This window comes from Scylla paramamosain, chromosome 18, assembly GCF_035594125.1.
Source record: "Scylla paramamosain isolate STU-SP2022 chromosome 18, ASM3559412v1, whole genome shotgun sequence".
NCBI classification, from domain to species: Eukaryota; Metazoa; Arthropoda; class Malacostraca; order Decapoda; family Portunidae; genus Scylla; species Scylla paramamosain.
The window spans coordinates 14,877,150-14,902,149 of record NC_087168.1 but is presented as its reverse complement, the minus strand read 5'-3'; the positions used below and the strand labels follow the sequence as shown (position 1 = coordinate 14,902,149).

At 42.4% G+C, this 25,000-nt stretch overlaps 1 protein-coding gene across 1 annotated transcript in view; it reads right to left on the bottom strand.

Moving 5' to 3' along the window:
- LOC135109364 (cubilin-like) overlaps window positions 1-25,000 on the bottom strand; it is a gene marked incomplete at its 5' end in the record, with an annotated part of 89,912 nt that overhangs the window by 2,912 nt on the left and 62,000 nt on the right. Inside the window, 2 exons of the mRNA XM_064020755.1 lie at window positions 1-4,776; window positions 7,013-7,198. The exon at window positions 1-4,776 is cut by the window's left edge and continues 2,912 nt beyond it. Coding sequence (XP_063876825.1) covers window positions 2,710-4,776; window positions 7,013-7,198 — 2,253 coding nt within the window. The remainder of the gene's footprint in view (window positions 4,777-7,012; window positions 7,199-25,000) is intronic.

Below are 25,000 nucleotides of genomic sequence, written 5' to 3'. Positions count from 1 at the left end.
TGAGAAAGTAGGACAGTATTCTCAGGCATGTCTGTGTCTTATCTGGTCTGCTTCTTCAACAGTAGTAGAAGTTACAATGGTTTTCAAAAGGGTTTTCTTTATTCTAGTGATAGTTTAGTAATGTTTCTGCATGTGTGATGGGGATAACACACCTGAAACTCTGTTTATCATCTATGTTATCTTTGAGAATACTCGTAGTCCTTATTAGAGAGTAAAGTGTTTCAGAATACCAGCCCTGAGTCCAGCACGCCTCCGTCCTGTCTCTGTTCCAAGGGCTCGTATTTTCAAACGCTCTGTTCTTTCATAAGGACAATTTTCAAAGACCACAAAAATACAACAGTCAGATCTTCATGTTTGTTTCTTCTTACTGATGATGCAGATTCTTGTTAAACTATCACTGACATAACGGAAACGTCCTTGAAAATATAACTTCCACTGGACCCTGTTAAAAGTAGTCCCGGAAGAGACATGGAAACGTTTGAGAATACGATCCTTTTTGTGTGTTCCCGCCTTTCCTTGCTGGGAGGGAAGCTGAACACTCTTCGCTGGGGTCAAAATGATATTGGTCTTTATTGTAATATTTCTTTCTTACTACACTGGTATTTTCTATTTTTTCCACTTCACTGTTTGGGTATGCATTGATGTTCAAAAGGCTTACGGGAAACTGAATGACTGTAAGTGCTGCATTAATCCTCTGACTGTTGTGACTTCGCAAACTTAACATAGTCTGGTGCAAGTTTAGCGTATAGTTTCGAAAGACACCACTGACAGCAAAAAAGATTGAGTAGTTCAAACCTTCCAGTGTCTGCAGCTTTCGTCTTGCTTGGTTCAGTTGCCTAGAGTTACTCAGATGAACTGACAAGTGTCATCGAATCGTTAGGAGTCAAATGGTTAATGGAAATAATGAAGACCATTATGATATATTGTACTAGTGAACTGATATGAACTAAATATATAACATAATAAGGAACTGAGTATCATATAAGTGGTATTATTAGAGAATGACACCCGTCTCACTCTTTCAGACGAAACTGTTTTGTCTTTCCTGGTACGTAACATTGCATTCTTGCTTGTTACACACGTCATTACTGCCGCAGTTACTACTATTTTTTTACGGAGAATTGCGCAGAAAGTCTCGCGTGGCAGTTAGGTGAGGTTAGGGCTGGTTAGGTAAAAATAAAATAAATAGTAATAACGTATATAACATTCAAGTATATGATTTCGCTCAGCAGGAAAAAAAATATTGATAGTTTCGTCCTTTAGAGTGAGACAAGTATGCTCAATTGAACTTATCAATAAAGCTTATTGGGAAAATTATAATGGTAAGTCTAAATGAAATGCATACCAGTGAATACCAGCGAGTGGCGCGGTGAGTGGTGAGACTGACAGCACAACATAAGGGGCGGTGCACAGTGACGCTGCCTCAAAGCTAACGTGAGGGAAGTTACCATTCGCCGTACTGCACGTGTGTCATGACTCTTGCATGACGGTTGATGCAGCAAGATAATAACATCAGTTTATTTACTTAGTGATACACTAATGTGGCCAAACAATTCTGAGCATTGCAAATGTTCGTTTACTGTCAGGCCCGGGTTTTAAACACAACTAAGAATTATTTTCAGAGACTACAGATGTGATTAGTTAGGTTCTTACTGGTGTTTGTTATTATTATTTTTATTTTCATTAATGATACAGCAATCCTGCTCGACTATCAATAGAATCATGAATTTATGTACTCTTGAAAACTCGAATACCCTCTACTGGAAGGTCTGTTCAAAGCGGTCAAGAAAAGACACCGAACTTTTGAGAGTACTACGGACCGCGCCATGCAAGACTTATCACGCATGCGCAATACGGCAAATAGTAATTCAGTGTGCAGTTGACTTAACGCACGTGACACCACGTCCACGCTGCCTCACGCCCGAGTGTCTGCCGTGCTGGTGACCCGGGGCACGAGGTGACAGGCCCGGAGAACAACACCGCACACCGTCACGTGCCACATCCAGTCCAGTGCGCGTCCTTGCAGCCTGCAGCGTGTTGACACATGAGGTGGCCGCAGTGTAGACAAAATAAACACTTTGTATGGTATCTATCACTCGTGTGTGCTGATAAATGGTAAAATCTCTCTCTTGCCTTGGCACGTCTCCAGTGTTGTTCCCAGCACGGCTATCGCTGTTGTTACCTTGCGATGCTTATTTGTACTTAATTCAAATTTGATTCTGAGTTTTTTTTCCCTTACGAGTTATAAGAAGAGTTACACTGATGTCAAATTCGACCTACATTATGCTACACCATTATATAGTATGTATATACAGCTTACACTTTAGATAACTAATTATATCTAAATATTCTTTATGCACATGTACACCGGGAAGGGCAGCAGCAGCCTGGCCTCAAGACCACTGGGAGGAGTTGTACACTCAAGTTTTCACATTTCCGCTTGAGACGGAAGGTACGAGAGGTTCAGTCTTATTGTTATTGTCTTGCCACGTGATGTAAGGTATGGAAGAGACGCCTAACCCACACTCTGCCATGCTGAACAGACTCTACAAAGGTAACACTGGTATGCTTCTTGTGCTGTTGCTGTATACTTGTGCGCTTGTGTTTCCTGGGTTGCACGTGCACTATTGTTCCTTCAACACTTGGGTCTGGACTCGCCCATCGTCCACTAGCGCACAACACTGAAAACTCAATTGTTGCATAGTCATCTTAGAAAGTGTTGTCGTCTGGGCGCTTACGGCAGTTGCGACACACGACAATAATGACAGCCACGGCCACCACTGTGCCTCCGGCGGCTCCCAGACCGAGGGCCACGTAGTTAAACTTGGACCCGGTGCGAGAGAAGCAGATCTCAGGAGCCTCGTCGTGCTGGGCGGCCCCAGAACTGTTGCCTGGACAGTTACGGACGCCATTGCACACCAGGTCGTTCTGGATGCAGGCGGGCTGGCCGGGGCACACAAATTCACAGTCCCCAGGGGCCATCAGCTTGGAGGTCATGACTGTCCCGTCGCTATTTCGTGGCAGTTCGAAAAGCTCCGTCCAGGTCAGCTTAAAGTTGGAGTGTCCTGGAGCCGATGACTTGAAATGGATGATTATGGCGCCCTCCACCAGGTCCCGAGATTTGAGGATGGTGGTCTTGCTCTCGTCCGCCGTGTCTCCCTTCTCGCATATGGTGAATTCTGGGCGGTCGCGACCTGGCAGGAATACTTCGATCACCTCCAGGGAGCAATCGTTGAGGGAGAAGTCGAGCTGGTCCACGTAGAGCCACACGTCTCGCTCCTGCTTGACTCGGAGCTCCCAGATACAGTGCACGTCCTCACCGTAACCGCCGTACACGTAAGGCTCGTATTTGGGGTAGATTATATTGCCTTCTGTGGCGGCGGGGATGACTGTCGGACCGCAGATGGGACTGTGGATGAATTTGTACGTGCCTTCAAATATGGGAGTGGTGGACTTGAAGTAGTTCTGCATGGCGTGGCGGTGGTCGATGTGCATCTCCAGCGTGAGGGAGGGGCCGTTGGACACAATGCTCGGCGGGACTCGATTCCCTGGCACCCACACCTCGCAGATGCAGACGTTGGTGCCGTTACGGAAGGGATCGATAATCTTCAGTTTGTCAACCTTATCGTTCAGACAGTCCACGCAGGCGTCGTCATTGTGTTTGAAATTTGTGGAATTGATGGTGAGGAGGATGCGGCGGTACTGGTATCGAGGCGCCTTGAAGTGGTAGCGGCACATGACGTCTTCCTCAGTCTTGTACAGGAGGGTGTTGAGCGGCGAGCCAAACTTTCCCTCGGGCCGCACAAAGGACTCGAATAGTTCGTCACAAAGCGTGTCCTCCACAGGCTTCCCGTAGTGCGTGTTGTTGAAGAAGTCGTATTGGGCCCAGTAGTAGAGGGAAGACCCGTCGTAACTCCCCGTGCGGCTCTCAAACTTCACGAACATGGCGCTTCCTGTGGAGATGAAGTCGTGCTTTTCCAGCGGGCGGGAGAAAGTGTCGCAAAACATCTTCATGATGCGGGCGTCGTCCTCGCGGTCTGAGTCGTAGATGATGAGAGTCTCGCCGCAGTCACCGTCATAGGGGCGGATCGGAGCTTCGATGGGACGCACGCGGAATGACGGGAAGTACATCCTCACCACCTCGTCAGGCCGGCCGCGGATCAGATAGGAGCAGGAGGTGCCGGGCGGGTACCAATGGGCGAGAGAGAGGAAGGTGGACTCCTGGCCGCGTTCCACCGTGTCGCTGGAGAACACCCAGTCACACGTGCCGTTCCGCGACCCGCTCGTCTCCACGTGGCCTGGCCAATTACCCACGTTGAAGTGGAAGCCTGTGTTGAGGAAGGGCCCAGCGGGGGAAGACACGAACTCCACCATGACGTCCTGGCCCGAGCCGATGATGGAGTGCGGGAAGCGGCCCATCCCGCAGAAGGTGCCGATGGGGGGCGCCTTCTCGTTCTTGCCGTCGTACACGCGGATGTAGTCGTAGGGGCAGTTGGTGCTGAGAGGCCGCATGGGGCACATCATGGGGTTCTCGCAGCGCTGGCCGTCCACGTTGAACTCCTCATTCTCGATATACAGCTTAATGAAGGGCATGCGCGTGTTGAGGTAGTACTTGCAGTGCAGGTTGCGCGGGTACACGCTGGGGTAGCCCGGGGACTGCACGAAGCACGACTGGAGCTTGCAGTCCGTGAAGACCCGCTCGCAGTACGTGCCGGGCACCACCTCGCCGCGCCGGAACGGGTACAGCATGGAGTTAGGCCCGAACCTGCCGTACACCTGGCGGAGGAACGCTCGTGTTAGCTGTGTGTTGGGGGTGCTTACCTGCTGCTCCACTGTTGTGGTCACCATCTCCACCATCATCATCATCATCATCATCATCATCATCATCATCATCATCAATCATCATTATCACTGTTCTCAACAGTACCATCGTATCAATCTTCCTCCTCATCTTTCTCCTCCTTCTCCTCATCTTCCTCCTCCTCTTTCTCCTCCTCCTCCTCCTCCTCTTCTTTCTCCTCCTCTTCTTCCTCCTTTTTCCCTTCCTTCTACTTTTCCTCCTCTTCCTCCCCCATCCTCCTCTTCTTCTTCGTCCTCCTCCTCCTCCTCCTCCTCCTCCTCCTCCTCCTCTCCTCCTCCTCCTCCTCCTCCTCCTCCTCCTCCTCTTTGGCTTTCCTTTGTATTCCTTTGTATTCCTTCTCCTCCTCACCAACACTACCACCACTACCACCACTACCACAATCACCACCACACTCACCATCAGTCACAACAAAACAGGAAAGCTCCTCATCTTCTCGGTGCTTCATGGAGACGACCTGAACATTTCCCCGACTCCAAATATGTAATGAAGGTGATACTTGGCCTGGCATATTATTAATGAGAGTACGTGGACGGTATGTAAATGTGGTGCATAATTAATTAAATCTCAACATACAGTTAGTGCCTATGTAATTGTTTTATCTTTATTCCGCCTCATTAATTAACAGCATTAACGTTTATCCTTTGCAGCTGCACTAAAATTTTATGCCCCTTGTTGTTGCCCCAGTCACTCGCAACATCTGCTTTTGATAACTTACCTGTGTGTGTGTAGTGAAAGAAAACGAAAGCAAGGTTTATCCACTGACGGAATGCTGCTTTATTTTAGCTATTAATTTATTTATCTGATGTAAGAGGGACGCTGGCATAGAGCAATAAATAAAAAAAAAAAAGATCACTATAAAAAAGGCGACCAAAAAAGCCCACTAGATAAAATAAGGCCGATAAAAAAAGGCTAACTAGATAAAAAAAAAAAAGAAAACGCGCAAGATAAAAAAGCCCACTAGATAAAAAAAAAAAAAAAGATACAGTAGAAAAAAAAGGTCCACTATAAAAAGGGTTCACTAGATAAAAAAAAAAGCCTCACTAGATAAAAAAAATAAGAAGCCACTAGATTAAAAAAAAAGACCCACTAGATAAAAAAGACCCACTAGATAAAAATGCCCACTAAAAACTCACTAGAAAAAGGCCACTAGGAAAAAGGTCCACGGGAAAAGGCTCTAGAAAAAAAAAGCCCATTAAAAAAGGCCCATTATAGATTTTCGCTTCCACACACACATACTTTCCTCCATTTCCTTTTTTCCTAGTGTTCCTTCCTCTTTACGCTCTAACTCTCCCTCCTCCCCCTCTTTTTTTCTTTCCTCTTCTGACTTATTGGCAAAAAATCCTTTTAGCCACATTTTTGTTCCCTGACATCCATATTTCCCTTCTGCTTGAATAATTAACAAAATCATTAATTTTTTATCGTTTTCAGCTTCATTTATACTTCAAGCCACCATTGTTTCCTTCCTCAGTTCTATGAAATTAACGAAAGTATTAACGTTTATCCCTTTTAGCCTCATTTATGGTCCAAGGCAGCCATACTTTTCTTTCTTAGTTTGAATAATGATAATAAAACCACATTGGCTCTTATCCTATTCAGTCACATTTATGCTTTCTATCACCAATTTTTCTCTTCCCTATCTTTGCATTAACGTTACTTTTTAACATTTGCGATACGAATCACTCATATATTTTTCCCCTTTCAGTATTACTTCTTCCCATTCCTACGTCAATCCACTAAACTTGACCTTCTTTCATCTATAGTTGTGTTCCTTTTCCCATTCCTACTTGACTTTTTTCCATTCCTAATTGACTTTTTTTTTTTTCATGTGCATTATCACTCTCTCTCTTCCCATTTCTAAGTCAAACCACTAAACTTGACTTCCCTTCATTTGTATCAGTGTTATCTTTTCTCATTTGCGCTTTCACTCATTCTAGTCACTCATGTTCCTCCTCTCTATTCGTATCAGTGTTCCCTCTTCTCATTTCTCCGTCAGTCCACTAAGCTTGACTTCTCTCCACTTATATCAATGTTACTTGGCTTCTTTTCATTTGTATCAGCGCTAACTCTTCTCATTCCTACGCCTATAACCTAAATTCAACTTCCTTTAATTTGTATCAACACTCTCTCTATCCCTTCTCTCGCCTGGCTCACCTCCTTCTGCAGCTCAACGCGGGAGTCGAAGCTGAAGTAGGTTTCCTCTGTAAAGTTGTTGACGTTGAAGATTATCTTGACGAAGGAAGTCTCCGAGATGAAGGTCCGGGTCTGCTCGATCTCGCCACAGAACATGCCCAGATTCTTCCTGTTGGATACGTCTGTCTGCGCGTTGCCGTCCATGATCTGAGGGCAACGGGAGGTATTAGAACATAGGGACACAAAGGAACACAATGGAAGAACATGCACCAACATATCTGATAGTACTTACAAGGCTTTTTTTTTTTTTTATTTAAGAGGGGGACTGTCTAGGGCAAGAAAAGATATGTAAAAAGGCCTACGGAAGGTGCCAGCCCCTATACAGTCAAAAAAGGATCTTAAAAGTTGAGAAGTGTTGTGATAAGAACATGTGGAAAGCTCCGAGAAGTCTGTTGTAGTAGTAGTAGTAGTAGTAGTAGTAGTAGTAGTAGTAGTAGTAGTAATAGTAGTAGTAGTAGTAGTAGCAGAAGTAGTACATAACATCAGGACACAAAGGAAGCCGCAGGTAGTCATTAGGCCTACACGTGGCAATCCACGTACATTACATACGTCCACACCTATGCCAACTTATCATCCTAATGTTATGACTTACGAATTATTGATAAGGGAGAGCCATAGAGCCGAAATACCTACACTGTGAAGAGGTGGGTGGGTGGCGTACAACAACATACTGTAGAAAGGTACGATGACATGAAACTTCCGGGCAAGGCTTGATTTCAACAAGTGCTTTCTGCGACATCTAAATAAGTACTTCTCAAGAACACGACATCAAGAAAAATAAGATTAGACACCAGTTTTTTTACATTTTCATTCATTTATTTTTCCTTTTCTCTATTCTTTACTCTTCTTCCGTCAGTGATGCACACCCGCCCTTCACCCAGCGTCACCCAAGCCCCCACAAGCCAGGCCATGTGAAGAGAGTAACAAAGCCACGTGTCACCACCGCCCCAGACAATACGTGAACTTTTCTATACTCAAGAATGAAATGCAAGAGAAAAATATCCTTGGTGCTATTGTATAACTTGTCAATTTGTCAAGACTATTGTCATTAGCAAAAGTTTCCAGGGACGAGACACAAGGGATAAAGTGGATGAAGTAACTACAGTGCTTTAGTTATCTTCATTTTCTTTGTATCCCGTTGCGCCATTACCGTCACGCCGCCAGTAATTAAGAGACTGCAACATCTGTGACGATTCGAGGATTAAAGAAATTACAGTGCATTAGTTATTACCTTTAGTTTCTGTGCTGCCATTACCGTCACGCCGCTAGTAATTAAGAGGTTGCAACATCTGTGACGCTATTAAAACTGTCCCATGCTGTCATTACCGTCACGTCGCCGCTAATCAAGAGTGCAACATCTGTGACGACATTAAAAGTCCAATACATCTGTGTCACGGCTTGACAAATCACCGCCAGCCGCGACGCCTACAAATTTGTGCGACGAAATTCGAAATTAAAATGATTAACCAAAAGGTTTTTACGTCCATTCCTATTAATTACGATTCAGAGCCGGACTGTGGACGCGAACTGTTATTGCTGTTGTTTGTTTTCCGAAAGTGAAATTCATACGTGAAAAGAAGATGAGTAATTCGGTTTTTAAAAATTTAGTCAGGTATGTTTACCCAAAGTCATGTGATATATTCCACTAAATGACTCAAACAAAATAAGTAAATGAGTAAATACACAAGGTAAAATAAAATTAATAAAACATATAGAATATAAATAAGACAGAATAAATAGATAGAAGCTAGAAATGGAAAAAAATGAATGAATAAGAAATGAGTAAGAAATAAAAAATAATAAATCAAAGGATAAATGAAAAATAAATAAACAAATAAAGCATCTAGCAATTACTTCCATTTCTTACATTCCCAATTCACCTTGACATCAGCTGAATTTTTAATATATATAAACCACTTCAATACGCCATGTGTCAATTCATATTCGACTCAAAATCACGAAATTCCCTGGACTTTATCACATCACCACATTGGAGAACTGCACGGTGAATTCTGAATAGCCAGACCTACCGGCATTCTGTCTCCATCACCTCAGGAAACAGTGTAAACCAATGAGAGAAGTAAAGGCCCCGATGACTGTTACTTCCCCTCATCAATACAGGTCCAAGCAGTCGTCTTAGCATTGCGTCAACAGAACACTCGTTAAGAACATGATGGAACGAAGGTATTCTCATTCAGGAGGCAGAATTGAGGCGTAAACTGTACAGGCTTCGAAGGGAACGCTGGGAACACTCATCAAGTACTTCTGTGTGGGTCAAAACAGCGACACACGTCAGGAGAAAAGTGTTCGAGAGCTGTGACTGACTTTAATGATTGCCCGTTTTGAATTAATAGAGTTCTTGCGCTGTGGTGTCGAATTCTTCTTATATAAGTGTATAATATATATATATATATATATATATATATATATATATATATATATATATATATATATATATATATATATATATATATATATATATATATATATATATATATACAGTAAAATCCCTCTCATCCGGCATTCGAGTATCCGGCAGCTTCAAGTATCCGGCACATTTTTCCCCGAGCCTTAAAGTCAATAAAAAATCAATGTGTACTCATAAAATCGATTAAAATTCCCGCGCGAGGCATACTTTGTCCCCTCGCCACCAGAGCGGACTGCTTCGCGCCACCTGCGGCCCACTGCACTGTGTTTACTCAGTGACTCAGTCCCGCGTGTGCACTGTTTATCGCCTGACGCCTTCATCATGCCTAAAGTTGTAGAAAAGAGGAAGCGTGTTGTGCTTACACTTAAGCAGCTGATCAGATCAGCTGCTGATTAAGATCAGTTGATCTTTGTTATGGTAAGATGCGTGAGTGTAGGGTGGTGATTGTGGACATAATTTCACTTCTATTCAAGTATCCGGCAATATTCAAGTATCCGGCATGTCGGCGGTCCCGTTGATGCCGGATAAGAGGGATTTTACTGTATGTACAAACTGTTCTTTGTAAGTGTTCGCCCCCACACACCCACCCACACACACACACAAACACACACATACAAGGAAACGAAAAAAAATGTACAGAACCATCAAGAAAACTGATAAGAACAAGTCAGAGAGAGAGAGAGAGAGAGAGAGAGAGAGAGAGAGAGAGAGAGAGAGAGAGGGAGAGTGAGAGAAACTTCTACAAGAGCTCTCTAACTTTGCACCACTCCTCTCCTTTCCTAAGCACCAAACAATTTTCGAGTGCCTCCTCACACCGCTTCGTCACTCGCTCTTCGTCGCCTCACCACCACCACCACCACCACTACCACCACCACCACCACCACCACCACTACTTGTAACACAGCCCCAAGGAACCGCCACAAAGGACCGCTGAACTGGGCACCCGTTTAATATTCCAGCCTCGTGCAGCTTGCGAGTGTCAAGAGCGGTGATGCCATTTCGCGCTGCATGGTCACTGCGGTGGTGAAATGGTAGCAGCGAAGGATGGTTATTGCTGCACTGTTGGTGACTTTAATGTTAGCTTAGGTTAGGTAAGGGTGTAAGTAATGGTAGTTTAGGTTAAGTTAGGTTAAGATAAGGTGGGTTACATTAAAATTAGGCCAGTTAAGGTCAGGATAGGTTAATTTAAGTTAGGTTTGGTTTGGTTAGATTAGGTTAAGTAAGGTAATTTTTGACTAATAAAGCTGGGATTACGGACATTTTCTGCCTCTCTCTCTCTCTCTCTCTCTCTCTCTCTCTCTCTCTCTCTCTCTCTCTCTCTCTCTCTCTCTCTCTCTCTCTCTCTCTCTCTCTCCTTTTTAACGACCGACGGGACAATTTCCTGTTTTCGAATTGCCTGGCCCCGTTCGATGCCTGCCCTCACGTTTTTCGCAATTGGACACCACTATTTGCACACCGTCTGGGAATTGCCTCCAGGGAATAAAAGAAAGAAAGAAAGAAAGAAAGGCAAAAATTTTTCGCATGCGTCGATCACTGTTTCGTTTCCGTTTCGTTTACGTGGTTGTGTCCTCGCGTGGTGGTGGAGAGATCCGTGTTCTTAAATGTTTTCTTGTTTCCTTCTCCCATTATGACTATTTTCCAAGGCCACAGAAATTACTAGTCGGGTTTTCATGGATGTTTTTTTTTTTTTCTCGTTGATGGTGTAGAATGCTTATTACTAGAGCCATGGAGATACCTTCAAAAACTTTTACAACTTCGCCTAGAGCCTGTTAAAGGTATAAAATTCTTGTTAGACTATTACTAGAATCATGGAAATACCTTTGGTGACTAAGAATTTACACTAGGGTGCTAAAAACATAATATCCTTGCTAGACTATCACCAGAATCACGGAAAACATTTAAAACTTCTACAACCTCCACCAGAGCTGTTAAAGATGTATAATCCTTGCCAGGCCATCACTAAAATCATGGAAGCAACCTTGACCCCTCTATTAATTCGAGTAAAGCTTGTTGATAGTGCAAAATCCTTGTCAAACTATTAGAATCATGAAAACACCGTTGGAATCCCTAATAATTACCATAAGGACTTGTTAAAGATATAGAATCCTTGTTAAACTATCACTAAAACCAGGAAAACACGTTTAAAAGTACTATTAGCTTCCATAAGAGCCTGTTGAATATGTAAATACCTCTTAGAACTACCACCATAACCACGAGAACTGCCTTGAAAACCCCCAGCAGCAGCACGTAACAAATTATTCGAGTCGCGGTGCCAAGGTGTGCTCGAGGCATGCGAGTTGGCGGACCTCCTGCGCTCGATGACACCAGCCAGAGTCCAAGTCGTTTCCTCTTTGGGCGTTCATGCTTATCGCCTTGTTTCCTCCCCAGCCATTTGCAGGTTCGGTTTGTTTATTGGTCCATTTCCTTCCAATTCTCTCTATCTATCTGTTGGCTAGTTTCCCTCGTTCACACACACACACACACGCACACACACACACACACACACACTCTCTCTCTCTCTCTCTCTCTCTCTCTCTCTCTCTCTCTCTCTCTCCTAACTCATCTTACCCTTAATAACACACACACACACACGCTGCATTGAACTGAAAGCCTAAATGAAACAGCCTATTTTTAAAACCCTCCTGGTCCAACTCACTTCTCCTTCCCCACCCTCTCTCTCTCTCTCTCTCTCTCTCTCTCTCTCTCTCTCTCTCTCTCTCTCTCTGGATCCTCGCTAATGTGTGTTTGTTGAGATTTATTTGCTCGGAAACAGAGGAGACGAACACAGCGCTGCAGCATCGTAGTATATAAACAATGCAGCTGACGGGAACAGAATGGGAGACTGCGTAGCGGACTCGTGCGTTGGTGGTGAGAGAGAGAGAGAGAGAGAGAGAGAGAGAGAGAGAGAGAGAGAGAGAGAGAGAGAGAAAGGACCGATTTCGCGCTGAATACCTGACGGGGACTCGCCTCGCTTCCTTCGCACAAAAATTGAATAAAAACGGATTAAAACTTTTTTCGCGCTGAGAATTTCGGAAAAGTTAATCTCTCTCTCTCTCTCTCTCTCTCTCTCTCTCTCTCTCTCTCTCTCTCTCTCTCTCTCTCTCTCTCTCTCTCAGGAAGTTTAGGTAAGTCTTAAGTTTAACTTGCGATGATAGGAGCTGCAAAAGGACATGCATGGAATATTTTTCTTCACTGCAGCGAGCAAGAATCAGAGCAAGGAAGGATGGACGGACGTGTGAATGGAAGAGTCGTGAAGATTAAGACAAAGTTTGGTGGTTAATGTAACTTTTCTTTTTCTTCGATTTTTATTCTTGTGCTTTGTCATTGTTGAACTATTACAAGAATCGTAGAAATATCTTCGAAAATAATAGCAACTTTTTACTGGATGAATGGATGGATGGATGGAAAGGGGAGTCGAGAAGCATAAGACACAGAGAGTTTGTACCGAATATAACTTTTCGATTGTTATTCTTGTTCTTCATCCCTGTTAGACCATTACTAGAGTTGTGAAAATATCTTTGAAAATAATTACAACTTTTTACTAGAGTGATGAAAATGCGGAGTCCTTGCTAAACCATCTCTCAAATAGAAACACTCTTGAGTACTCATATAACTTTCAATGGTGCCTGTTAAAGATGAAAAACCCTTGTAGATCTTAAAATACATTTGAAATCTCTAATAACTTTTTACTAGAGTCTTAGAAATGTAGAATCCTTGGCAAACTATCACTGAATTCATGGAAACATCCTCAAGAACTATAATTTCCACCACTTCCGCAAATGGCAATTAAGGATATTGATTTATATTCTCGTACACATAGTTTTAGTTTATTCATAGTCTTTAATTCACTATTCCATCATGATTTTCCTCCTGTCCTTTCCTTGCTCCGTGTGTCCCTGGTGTCCTCTGATTCGCAGCTCAGTATTCTTATTTATACACTTCGTTAGTCATAATGTTGTTCCTGTGGTGTATATGGTCATTTATACGCCATTTGCTTTTAATTCCCTGTTCTGTATGGTAAATTATGCTATTTTTCTTTTTTTATTTTATTTTGCTGTTCTATATGCTCAATTATTTTCTTATTTGTTTTCATTTCCGTGGTGTGTGTAGGCAGTTAGGTTTTATTTACTTTCATTTCCGTGCTGTATATAGGCAATTATGCTCTCTGCTTTTATTTCCGCTCAATTGTACTGCACCTTATCTGCCTTTATTTCCGTGTTGTATTTATTCATTTATATTCGGCGTAGTTTTATTACATAATCTACATTTGTACATCTGATTTGCCTCTCTTACTCCAGCTTGCATAAACAGTTTAGCTAACTGCAGTCAGCTATATTAGGGACAAGAGGGTTGATGACATTAGTCCTTCCTTCATTTTCCTTTGTGTTCCCTCTCTTATTGCGGTTAGCTTTGTTAGGAACCAGTTCTAATGATATTTGTCCTTCCTTCATGTTCCTTTGCGTTCTCTTGCTCATTGGAGTTCGGCTTATTGCAGTTAGCATCATTTGGGACTAGAAGTCTCGTATCATTTGTCCTTTCTTTGTGTTCCCTCGTGTTCCCTCCCTTCCTTCCCCGGGGTCTGGAGAGGGTGTGGCTGCCGCGGTGACGGAGCCAACTTGGGAGCCCGCCATCCAGAACCAGTGGCAGGAAGCAGGATGGCGGGGACAGGCTGAGGTCCGTATGCTCAAACAATTCATTGCTTTAATCTCGTCTTGACTAGTTTTAGCAGGTTGTGGTGAAAGATGTTTTGATTTTGATGATAGTTTAATTAACAGAGATTATGCATCATTAATAGAAGAAACACTCACAAGAAGATGAATGATTAATTTTGTAGCCTTCGGAAGTAGTCTTGGTGAGAGTACAAAGCATTTAAGAGTCGTATATTCTAAAACGCATCGTTCTCGTTTTCAATGGCCACAGAGATTATCGTTTTGGCTTTTTATGTTCCTTTTTAATTATTTCTCCCTTTGATGGTACACAGTCATCGTGAAACTAGCGCTGGAATCATGAAAACACTCTTGAAAACTTCAACGACTTCCACCACAGCTTGTTGAAAGTACCCGACATAGATCAGATGCCGAAGCCTTTAAAGAATAGACTTGCTTTTGCCTTCACTAATTGCTGTGGTGGTGGTGGGGAGGAGTCTTCGCCTTTACCATCCTACATCCCTTACTTTAGATCAGACAGTAACTTATCACGAACATCGAAAGGGCTAGATGTCTGGTAATGTTTGTTCTTCTTTTGCGTTCCTTTGTGTGGCGGTGGTGGTGATGGTGGCCGAAAAAAGGGCTAAGAGGTCTGCTGATGTTTCTTCTTCCTTTGTGTTCCTTTGTGTAGCGATAGTAGTGGTGGTGGTGGTGGTGGTGGTGGTGGTGGTTTTGGGGACGCAAGGACAGGACGAGACAGCAGTACCTTTTGTAGCCAGCAGACAGTAACAGGACAGTAATGACGGTTGTGATGGAGGGAAGGGGCTGTCTTTTGTGTGGGCTGCTGGGAAGATGTCATGGGTGGGTGGGTGGGTGGGATGTGGAAGGTAGTGGATTGGAAGGTGGTTGGTGGAAGACTGGCAAGTGTAGAGGGTAGAGAGAGATGTAGAAAGTGTATTGTTGTTGTTGTTGTTGTTGTTGTTGTTGTTGTTGTGGTGGTGGTGGTGGTGGTGGTGGTGGTGGTGGTGGTGTACATTATCCTCTTTCTCTTCATTATCATCATCATTGCCATCATCACCATCATCATCATCTTCTTTTTCTTCTTCCTCCTCCTCATCTTCCTCTTTCTCGCTCTCCTCATCCTCCCCCTCTTTCTCCTCCTCATGCTCTTTCTTCCACAACTTTTCTCGTTTTCATATCGAGTCGCTAATTCTCGCAACTTTGCTCCACCAGGCTGTGTTCTCTACTTGTTTTCCGCTCACACTTCTCTTCCTCAGATCGCTTCCTGCATTCCCACCACTTCTGCCTGCCTCACCCTATTCCACCTTTAAACCCCATCATTTCTCTGCCTATGTAATTCTTTGCTTCCTTTAATGTTCATGTGACAGGGGACGAGGTAACGAGTAAAACAATGCAATTCGAGTGACGGTAATTGAGATGTTGTTCTTCTTTTCATTGTTGTTTTCATCCTTGGTTTCTTCCATTTATCTATTCATTTATTCGGCTTTCCATCTTTCCATGCATCCTTCCTTTCCAACCTTCCTTTCTTCCTTTCATCCTTCCTTCCCTCCTTCCATCCTTCCATGCTTCTTTATTTTCATTCTCCCATCTTTTCTTTCTTTCTTCATTTTTCCTTCCTTTCATTCATCCGTCCACCCTTCCTTCCTTCCGTCCTTTCATCTACCCATTCTACCCTTCCATGCTGCGTTACTTGTTCTCCCATCATTCCTTCTATCCTTCCTTCCTTCCTTCCTTACTTCTTTCCTTTCATTTTCCTATTGTTTCTCTCCCCAAGCATTTTTCTTTTTTCCCCATGGCAGAGTTCGGGCAAGGTAATTTTTTTTTCGATTCCCACTGAAATAATGTTAGATGAATTATAAAGTTTTTTTTTCCTTAATTTTTTTATTTTTGAGGTTTCGCGAAATTAATGTGATTCTCTCTCTCTCTCTCTCTCTCTCTGGCCTAACACACACACACACACACACACACACACACACACACACACACACACACACACACACAGATATAAATACTAACAGGAGAAAAAAAATATCGTGGTAATTAAGTTGACAAATTGGCGACAAGAAAATCTCCTTTGAGTTGAATTATTATTATAAGGAATTTTTTATGATGAGTGTTATTATGATATTTTTACGTAGGGAGAAGGTCAGAGTGGAAACTTTTGGCTGAGCAATGGGAGAAAATGCGTGTAAGAGAGAGAGAGAGAGAGAGAGAGAGAGAGAGAGAGAGAGAGAGAGAGAGAGAGAGAGAGAGAGAGAGAGAGAGAGAGAGAGAGAGAGAGATTCAGTTATTGACTTTCTTGTGTGAAGCAAACAAAAAATAAATAGATAAATGAATAGATAGGTAAATAAACAAGGAATGAAATAAACTAGGAAATTGATCGACCATGAAAGAAGGAAAAGGAGAACAACAACAACAACAACAACAACAACAACAACAACAACAACAACAACAACAACAACAACAACAACAACAACAACAACAATAACTAAAACAAGAACAAAAAAGAACAAGAACAGCAACAACAACAACAATAACAACAACAACAACAACAACAACAACAACAACAACAACAACAACAACAACAAGACGAAAAAAGCAGCATCACCTAATTATATTAAAGGAGAATAAGCACCTCCTTCTTCTCCTTCACCACCACCACCACCACCTCCTCCTCCTCCTCCTCCTCCTCCTCCTCCTCCTCCTATTCCTCCTCCTCACCTGGGCGTCACGCACCTAGGCCTCGGCGCATCGTAAACAAGCCTAATTAGTCTAAAAAGGTAAACGGAGAGGGCAGAGCATCGATCAATTGGGGGCTTGGAGTGCTGGCTGACTGTGTGTGTGTGGCGAGGTGGCTGGCTATGGCTGCGTATGTCTGTGTGGGTGTGGTTTTATTTATTTGCATTTTTTAGTGCACGAGAATCACTGGGTAAGACTGTGGCTCTGGTCATCAAGGCCCACGTCACCTCGACTTTTCAAGGTGACATTCAATATACACACACTGGCTAAGAGAAGCAAAAAAGACTAAAAAAAAAAAAAAAGGTGGGGGAAGGGGACCCGCTGAGACGCCAGTCCCAAAAGAAAGGTCAAAAGGATCATTCAAAATTGGAGGACAGGTGTTTTGAAAGAGGTCACGTCACAGGAAGGCTGCTGCGTTTGAGTGTGGCTGGATGTGCATGGCTAAGTGTGTATGGCTGCGTGTGTGGGTGGTTGCTGGTATGGCTGTGTTTGGTTGTGTATGGATCTGTATGATTGGATGGGTGGGTATGTTTTTGTATGGCTGGATGACTAGCTGGCTGACTGAGTGGCTGGCTGGCTCACTGGCTAATTGGTTGGCTAGTTAGTAAATACTGTCAGTTTTGTCAAGGAATAAAATCTCGAGTGAGTATTCTTGTCTTTCCTCCTCTTTCTTTTCCTCCTCTTTTTTTCTTCCTCTTCCACCACCATCACCACCACCGTCCCACCCCCTCCTTCTCCTCCTCCTCCTCTAACTCTATTGCATTACATTTCCTTGTTTTCCTCCTTGTTTTGTTTTATGTTATGTGTTTGTTTTGCTTCGCGTCTTATTTCCCATTTTCTTTCTCACATTTTAGCAGTTTCTTGTTTTCTTCGATGTTGTTATATGCTGTTCGTTGTGTCCGTTTTCCAAGTAAATTTGCCGGCATATTCTAAAAATTCGATTTATTTGCATGTTTTCTTTCTCTCCTTTAAAATTCTATTCTGATTTTCCATTACCTTCTGACATGTTCATTTTTTCTCCTTTCTTTTTCTTGTGTTATTTTTACTTTTTCCGTCTTTTTCATGATTTTTTTCCTGTTTGAATATTTTTTTTACTTATCTAGATTTCTTACCAATAGTTTATTACACACTCGCATTTCCCCAGTTGATTCAGTTTCCTGTTTTTTTTTTTTCTTTTTGTGTGTATTTCCGTATCATGTCTGTTTTTATTCTTTTGGGAATTTCTTTTCTTCTTTTCTTGCTTCCTTTGTCTGTTGACTTTCTATACGAAGCCTTGAAAGTGTCAGCCTGTTTCTTTCCAGTCTATTTCCTCCGCGTCCTTCCTACCCACACACACACACACACACACACGGTAAGGATGGTAGTGTTGGTGAAAGTATTAATAATAATAATAATAATAATAATAACAATAATAATAATAATAATAATAATAATAATAATAATAATAATAATAATAATAATAATAATAATAATAATGATAATAATAATAATGATAATAATAATAATAATAATGATAATAATAATAATAATATTATTATTATTAGCATTAGTATTAGTATTAGTATTAGTATTAATATTATTATTAGTAGTAGTAGTAGTAATAGTAGTAATAGTATTAGTATTAGTATTAGTATTAGTAGTAGTGGTAGTACTAGCAGTAGTAGTAGCAGTAGTAGTAGTAGAAGGGTTTCAAGACACTTTTCTAATTTTGGGTAATAATTCTGGCCCTTTCTTTTAGTGATTGGCACTTCAGTGGGCTTTTTTATTTATTTATTTATTTATTCTTTTTAGACCTAGGCTAGTTTCCCTCTTACATAGAATGTAGTAGTAGCGGTAGTAGTACTGCTGGTAGCAATATTGATAATATTAGTGGTAGTGGTGATAATGGCGCTGGTGATGAATGTTACACGGACTACTATACAAAGTGAAGAAAAAATAACTTTCATGCTGTATAAATTCAAATTTGGCGCCAATTACTTACAGTCACCATTTTCCTCTCACCCAGCAGTTATCTCTGCTTTTTCGTTCCCTTCATCGTGCTGTACTGTTTACAAATAACCATTTTGAATTTTCTGTAAAGTTTTCTCTTAACTGCAGTTGAGTAAAGCAATTATTGTAACACACTAAATAATTCATTGTTTACAACGGGGCAGTCAGTCAGTCGGTACGTCAATCTCTCCTACAGTTCCATAGGTGTCGTGTGTATCGACGTGTTGAGTGTGACGTTCTTGCGTTTATCAGTGGTATTGTAAGCTTTCCTGAGCACTTGGACTGCCCAGGAATGAGGTGAGTGTTCCGTGGGTGCTGGGGTGTCATGGGAACAAGGGTGCAGGTGGGGTGTGTCTAGGTGTGAGTGACGGCTGGGGAGTGCTTGGCGGGAGTGGCCATTCTGCTTCCTCGCGGGTTGTTTCTCATCTCGTAGTTAACGTGTTTCATTTTTAGAGTATTTCTTTGTTCGTTATTGGTCAAAAGGTAGAGTTTCTTGTCATGTTTCTTAGTTAATCATGTCCTAGTTTCAGAATGTTTCAGTGCTCATTAGTAGCCAAGGAGTGAAGTGTCTTGGCAAGCTGTTCCGTAATCATATTTTAATTTCGGAATGTTTCAGTGCACATTATTGCCCAAGAAATGTATTGTCCTGCCTCGTAGTTTCTTAGTGATTTTTTTTTTTTTTACTTAAGGATGTTTCAGTTAGCTAAAGAGTGAAGTGCTTGTTACCTTGTTCCCGTCCCTCCCTCCCTCCTCGCTTCCCTCCCCCACCCTCAAAGTAATGGACTCGCCCGCGCTAGTTTCGTTGTTAAAATACAATGGATACTCAAGCTTATTAATCTGTTTCTTAGTCCTTGGCCTGCGTGTCGATATAGGGGAGTGTTACCTTCGTAGACACCCCTCCCCTCCCCTCCCCTCCCCTCCCCTGATCTGGAAATATCACCCTAATTAACACTACCTACTCCCCATCCCCTATTTAATTTTCTCTTTCCACAATATTTTTTTGTTTATCTGGCTATGGACCTGTGGTTTTCGGCTGGGGGGGAGTGAAAATCAGTGAAATTAGGCTTTCTAACCGTACACAGCCAAACCTAAAGTAAAATATCCTAACGTAGCCTAATCTAACTTGACAAACCTGTTAAATTAAATTACACAAATTAATCAGACCTAACCTAACGTAACGTAACCGAACTTAACCTAACCTATCCTATCTTATCCTGTCTAATCCTAACCCAACCAATTAATTCACGAACTTCCCATAAAACATTAGTCCTAGTTGTTATTGTTCTATCATGCACTGTTAATGGTTGTGCAAGGAGAGGTCAGTCATCAAGCACCTGTGAACACCGCGTCCTCATAGGCAGTGCTAATAATTAACCTCGATATTTATTTATTTATTTATTTATTTATTTATTTATTTATTTATTTATTTATTTATTTCAGTTCAGATACGCAGTTGTTTTGTATCTAAGGAGATGAAGTGTTTATGTAATTTCACGAATGCTTTTCTTTTGTTTCCATTGTTATTTCGTGTGTGTGTGTGTGTGTGTGTGTGTGTGTGCGCGCCTTTGTTTGCTCGTCACCTTCCCTCATTGTAAAGTTGCTCCCACTAAAGTATTGGATTCTCTCTCTCTCTCTCTCTCTCTCTCTCTCTCTCTCTCTCTCTCTCTCTCTCTCTCTCTCTCTCTCTCTCTCTCTCTCTCTCTCATTATTGCATTTCCTACTTTACGTTTTTTACCTTGTTTTCTCTCTTCCTTCGTACCCCTCTTCCTCACTCCCTCCCTCCCTCTCTCATCCTTCCACTCCCCCTTCCTCCCTTAAGAGAATATAATGGTTGTTAAATGATGGTTAAAAGAGAAATGGTAATGAAATAAAGATGATTTGTTTATCATTGTGTGTGTGTGTGTGTGTGTGTTTGTAGTGGATATGTGTATGTATGTATGTATGTATGGTATGTAGGTATTGATAAATATGTAGTACTAAATTATTATGAAGGGCGAAGTTGTTGTTTTTTCCCTTCCCTATTTCTCTCTCCCTTCCTCCTTTTCCTCCCATTCCTTGTGTTTTACTCGGTATTTTCTCTTTCCGTATCCTTTATCATTTCCCCTGCCTTTCCCTCCTCCCTCCTTCCTCCCTCCGCATCCCTCCCTCCCTCCCTTCTGTCTCCCTCTTCCTCCTCGTCCATCTCTCCCCCTCTTCCCCCTCTCCCGCTTCTTCCCTCTTTCTTCATCCCCCTTCCTTTCCCTCCCCCTGCCTCCCTGCTCCTCTCTCCCCCTTCCTCCCCTTTTCTCCTTCCCTTCTGTTTCTCCCTCCTTCCCTCCTCCCTCTTCTTCCCCCTTCCTTTCCCTACCTTTCCATTCCCTGCCTCCCTTTTCTCCCCATTCTTTTCTTCCCTCCCTGCTTCCCTCCCTTCCCCCTCCCCTTTCTCCCCCTTTCCTCCCCTGCCATGCCGCCGTCAAAACACCATATTATCGTCACCGGCAGAACCCGAGATGTTTTTCCACGCCCTTTAAAAGCCCAAAACACACCGTAACTTGGCCGTGTTTGTCTTGCGTCCCCCTATTCCTGGCCCTTTTCTGGTGAGTGGGGGGGAAGGGGGGGTACGTAAGTATACAGAAACTTTTTGTAGTGAGTTTATAAGAGCTGGTGGTGGTGGTGGTGGTGGTGGTGGATGTTTATATACGTGTGGTAATCAGTGTTAGGTGTTGTTTGGTCTTTGTGTGTGTGTGTGTGTGTGTGTGTGTGTGTAGCGGCGGTGGTGTGGGGTTATGTGGTGTGGTAGTGGGATGGTGTGGTGGTGTGGTAACGTTGGTGTGGTGTTGTGTATAATGCATAGTGGTGTGGTTAGGTAGGTTAAGGCAGGTTAGGTATAGTGTGCTGTGGTGTTGCAGTTTACCACATTCAATATTAATACTCTTCCTCCTCTTGCTTCTCCTTGCCAAAACATCCTTCTCATCTTCCTCTCCTCGCTTCTCTCACATCTTCCATCTTGTCTCCTCCTCCTCTTCCTCCTCCTTTTCACTTCCGTACAGCTTCCCTTCCTTCCCTTCCTCTCCCTCGCTATCTCCAAATCCCTTCCATATTTCCTCCTCTTTCACGGAGGTTACCACACAAATATACTTTCCTTATCTCCCCAAATAAACTCTCCCTCCTTTCCTTTTCCTCATTTTTTCTCCATTCCTTCCTTTCCCGCCTCATATTCTCTTTTCTTTCATCTCTGTATAGCCGCCTCTTCCTCTTCCTCTTCCTCCTCAGCTCCTCCTCTTATTTTCTTTGTGTTCTGTATCTCCTATTCTTCTTCTTTGTCATTTTTTTTTTGTTTCATTCGTGCTTGTCTTTTATTTGACTTCTTTTTTGGTGTCTCTTTGTTCTTCGTTTCATTTAATCTCTCTCTCTCTCTCTCTCTCTCTCTCTCTCTCTCTCTCTCTCTCTCTCTCTCTCTCTCTCTCTCTCTCTCTCTCTCTCTCTCTCTCTCTCTCGCCAGCTTTCCTCTTTTTTTTTTATATTTTTTTTCCCATCCAGTGCTTTCATTTTATCTCCTCCTCCTCCTCCTCCTCTACCACGTACTACACCGGCTCCCTTTCAACTCACCACTCTCACTCTCTCTCTCTCTCTCTCCTGACGTACTATTTTTTTTTTCCTTTCTCTTTACCTCTCCCCGTCCTGTCCTCCCCTGAAGGGATAAAGTCACACCTCAGAGACAGCATAAAAAGAGAAAAAGCCCTCAGTACTCTTGATGCCACGGTGGGGTACGCACGCTTGCCGCCGCTGCTCCTGTTTTTGTTACGCTTTCTTTATCGTTCCCCCCTTTTTTGTGTGTGCTGGGTGGTGAAAGGTGTGTGTGTGTGTGTGTGTGTGTTTGTTTTTGTTGTTGTGTGTGGGGATGACGTGTTTTGAGGGTTTGTTTCGTGTGTGTGTGTGTGTGTGTGTGTATGTGTTTGCGTGTGTGTGTGTGTGTGTTATGCAGATTTCACGACCTTTTCAAACTCACTACCAGAGAGAGAGAGAGAGACTCCTAAACTAACTCATCTTAAGCTTTAAAAATATCAATACATTCAGTCTCCTAAGGACCAACAAACATGTCTGCTGCTGGTTGTTTTCCTTTGTGTTCCTTTGTGTTATGGAGGAATTAAGGCGATCAGTATATAAAGACCTAATTAAAAATATCTTACCTTATTACTTCATCTTTAGAAGAAAAGTATTGTAGTGGTTTTCTCTCCATCTACACACACACACACACACACACACACACTTTATATATTTGTATGTATAGCTATCTGTTTATCAATTTATCTATTTGTATGTGTCTCCATCAGTCTATCTATCTATATATCTATCCATTTATCTACCTATCTATCCATCTGTCCACATCTGTCAAACTATCTATTTATTTCTCTCTATTTATCTACCCATCTATCAGTCTATCTATTTACCCATCTATCAGTCAGTCAGTCAGTCAGTTAGTCAGTTAGTTAATCTATCCTTACATATACCTAAATATCTACCTAACCATTTAATCTACTTATCAAACCATCCTTCTATTTGCATGTCCATCTACCTGTCCACTCAACTCACCTATCCAAACACAGCCACTGATTACTATAATGCGCAGTACCACCCTTGTAAAACCTAACCACCCTTGTAAAACCTAACCACCCTTGTAAAACCTAACCACCCTTGTAAAACCTAACCACCCTTGTAAAACCTAACCACCCTTGTAAAAAAAAAAAAAAAATACACAGTCACTTAATCTCTTTCTTAATCTTACAACTTCGGACACATATGTAAGAGTACGTGCATGTGTTTATGTATGTATGTATGTATGTATGTATGTATGTATGTATGTGTGTCCGTGTCCTTTAATTTGGGAGTGAACTGGCGGAGAAAAAGCTAATGTTTTCTTTTCCCAGTGAAATTTAATTATGTCAACGCACGCTCGCTTATTTCTTTGTCTCCGTATTGTTGTACTTGAGAGAGAGAGAGAGAGAGAGAGAGAGAGAGAGAGAGAGAGAGAGAGAGAGAGAGAGAGAGAGAGAGAGAGAGAGAGAGGAAGTAAGGAAGCAGTACAGGAGGAGCAGGAGAAGAAAGAAGAAAAGGATGGAAGAAGGAGGAGAAGAAGTAAACGGAGAAGGAGGAGGAGGAGGAGGAGGAGGAGCAAGAGTAAAAAGAATAAAGGCAACGAGAAGTAGGAAAGACAAGAGCCAAGAGAGAGAGAGAGAGAGAGAGAGAGAGAGAGAGAGAGAGAGAGAGAGAGAGAGAGAGAGAGAGAGAGAGAGCGTATTAATTAAATGGATGGACACCTCAACGATATAAATACAGCCCTAACCCTTTCAAACACCTTGGCGGAAGTGAGTGGGAGGAGGAACATCAAAACTACTGAGCACTGAAGATGATGATGCGAAAGATAGTGATGATCGCGTATGTCACCTTTGCTAATTCTTTGTAAATACTTCTATCATGTTCCCACGCACGCTCCTCCTCTCCAGTGAATGCGGGTTAGGTTGTTCTTTGCCTGTCTTGATACGGTGATCCTCTCATTCACCCTCCTCTGCTTTGCTTCGCGTGTGGATCTTTGTGAAATTGAAAAGTTGGTGTGTTCCTTCTTAAACAATGCATTTAGTGGTTTTTGTATATTGATGGAAATAAATTAAAGAAAGCAAGGAAGTTACGTTTAAATATAACAGTTAAGCTCTTTAAATATTGTGTGAATAAAAGGAAGATGATGATGATGTGTAAATAAAAAAAAAATGTGTATTTAGATTATTTAAAGATTGCATTACGTCTTTGTAAACCTAAAACTGGCGTCGCTTCTTTACAAACAATGCATTTAATGGTCGCTGTGTTTTAGTGGGTACAGTACAGCGCTTCCCTACAATAAGGTGTCAAAAACTGCACTGTATAATCCGGATATGGTGTAACTCAAGCCAAATATAACTTCTGTACTTCTCTCTCTGTCATCTTGGTTGTTGTATTCCTCTGCACTGCTAACGAGTCTCTCTCTTATAACACGGTGGCCAAAACTCCATTGCATTATCCAGATGTGGTCTAACTAAATATAACTCCAGGATAATCTCTGCACATCTGTTTGTTACTCTCCTACTCATGAATCCTAACACCCTTGATGATGAT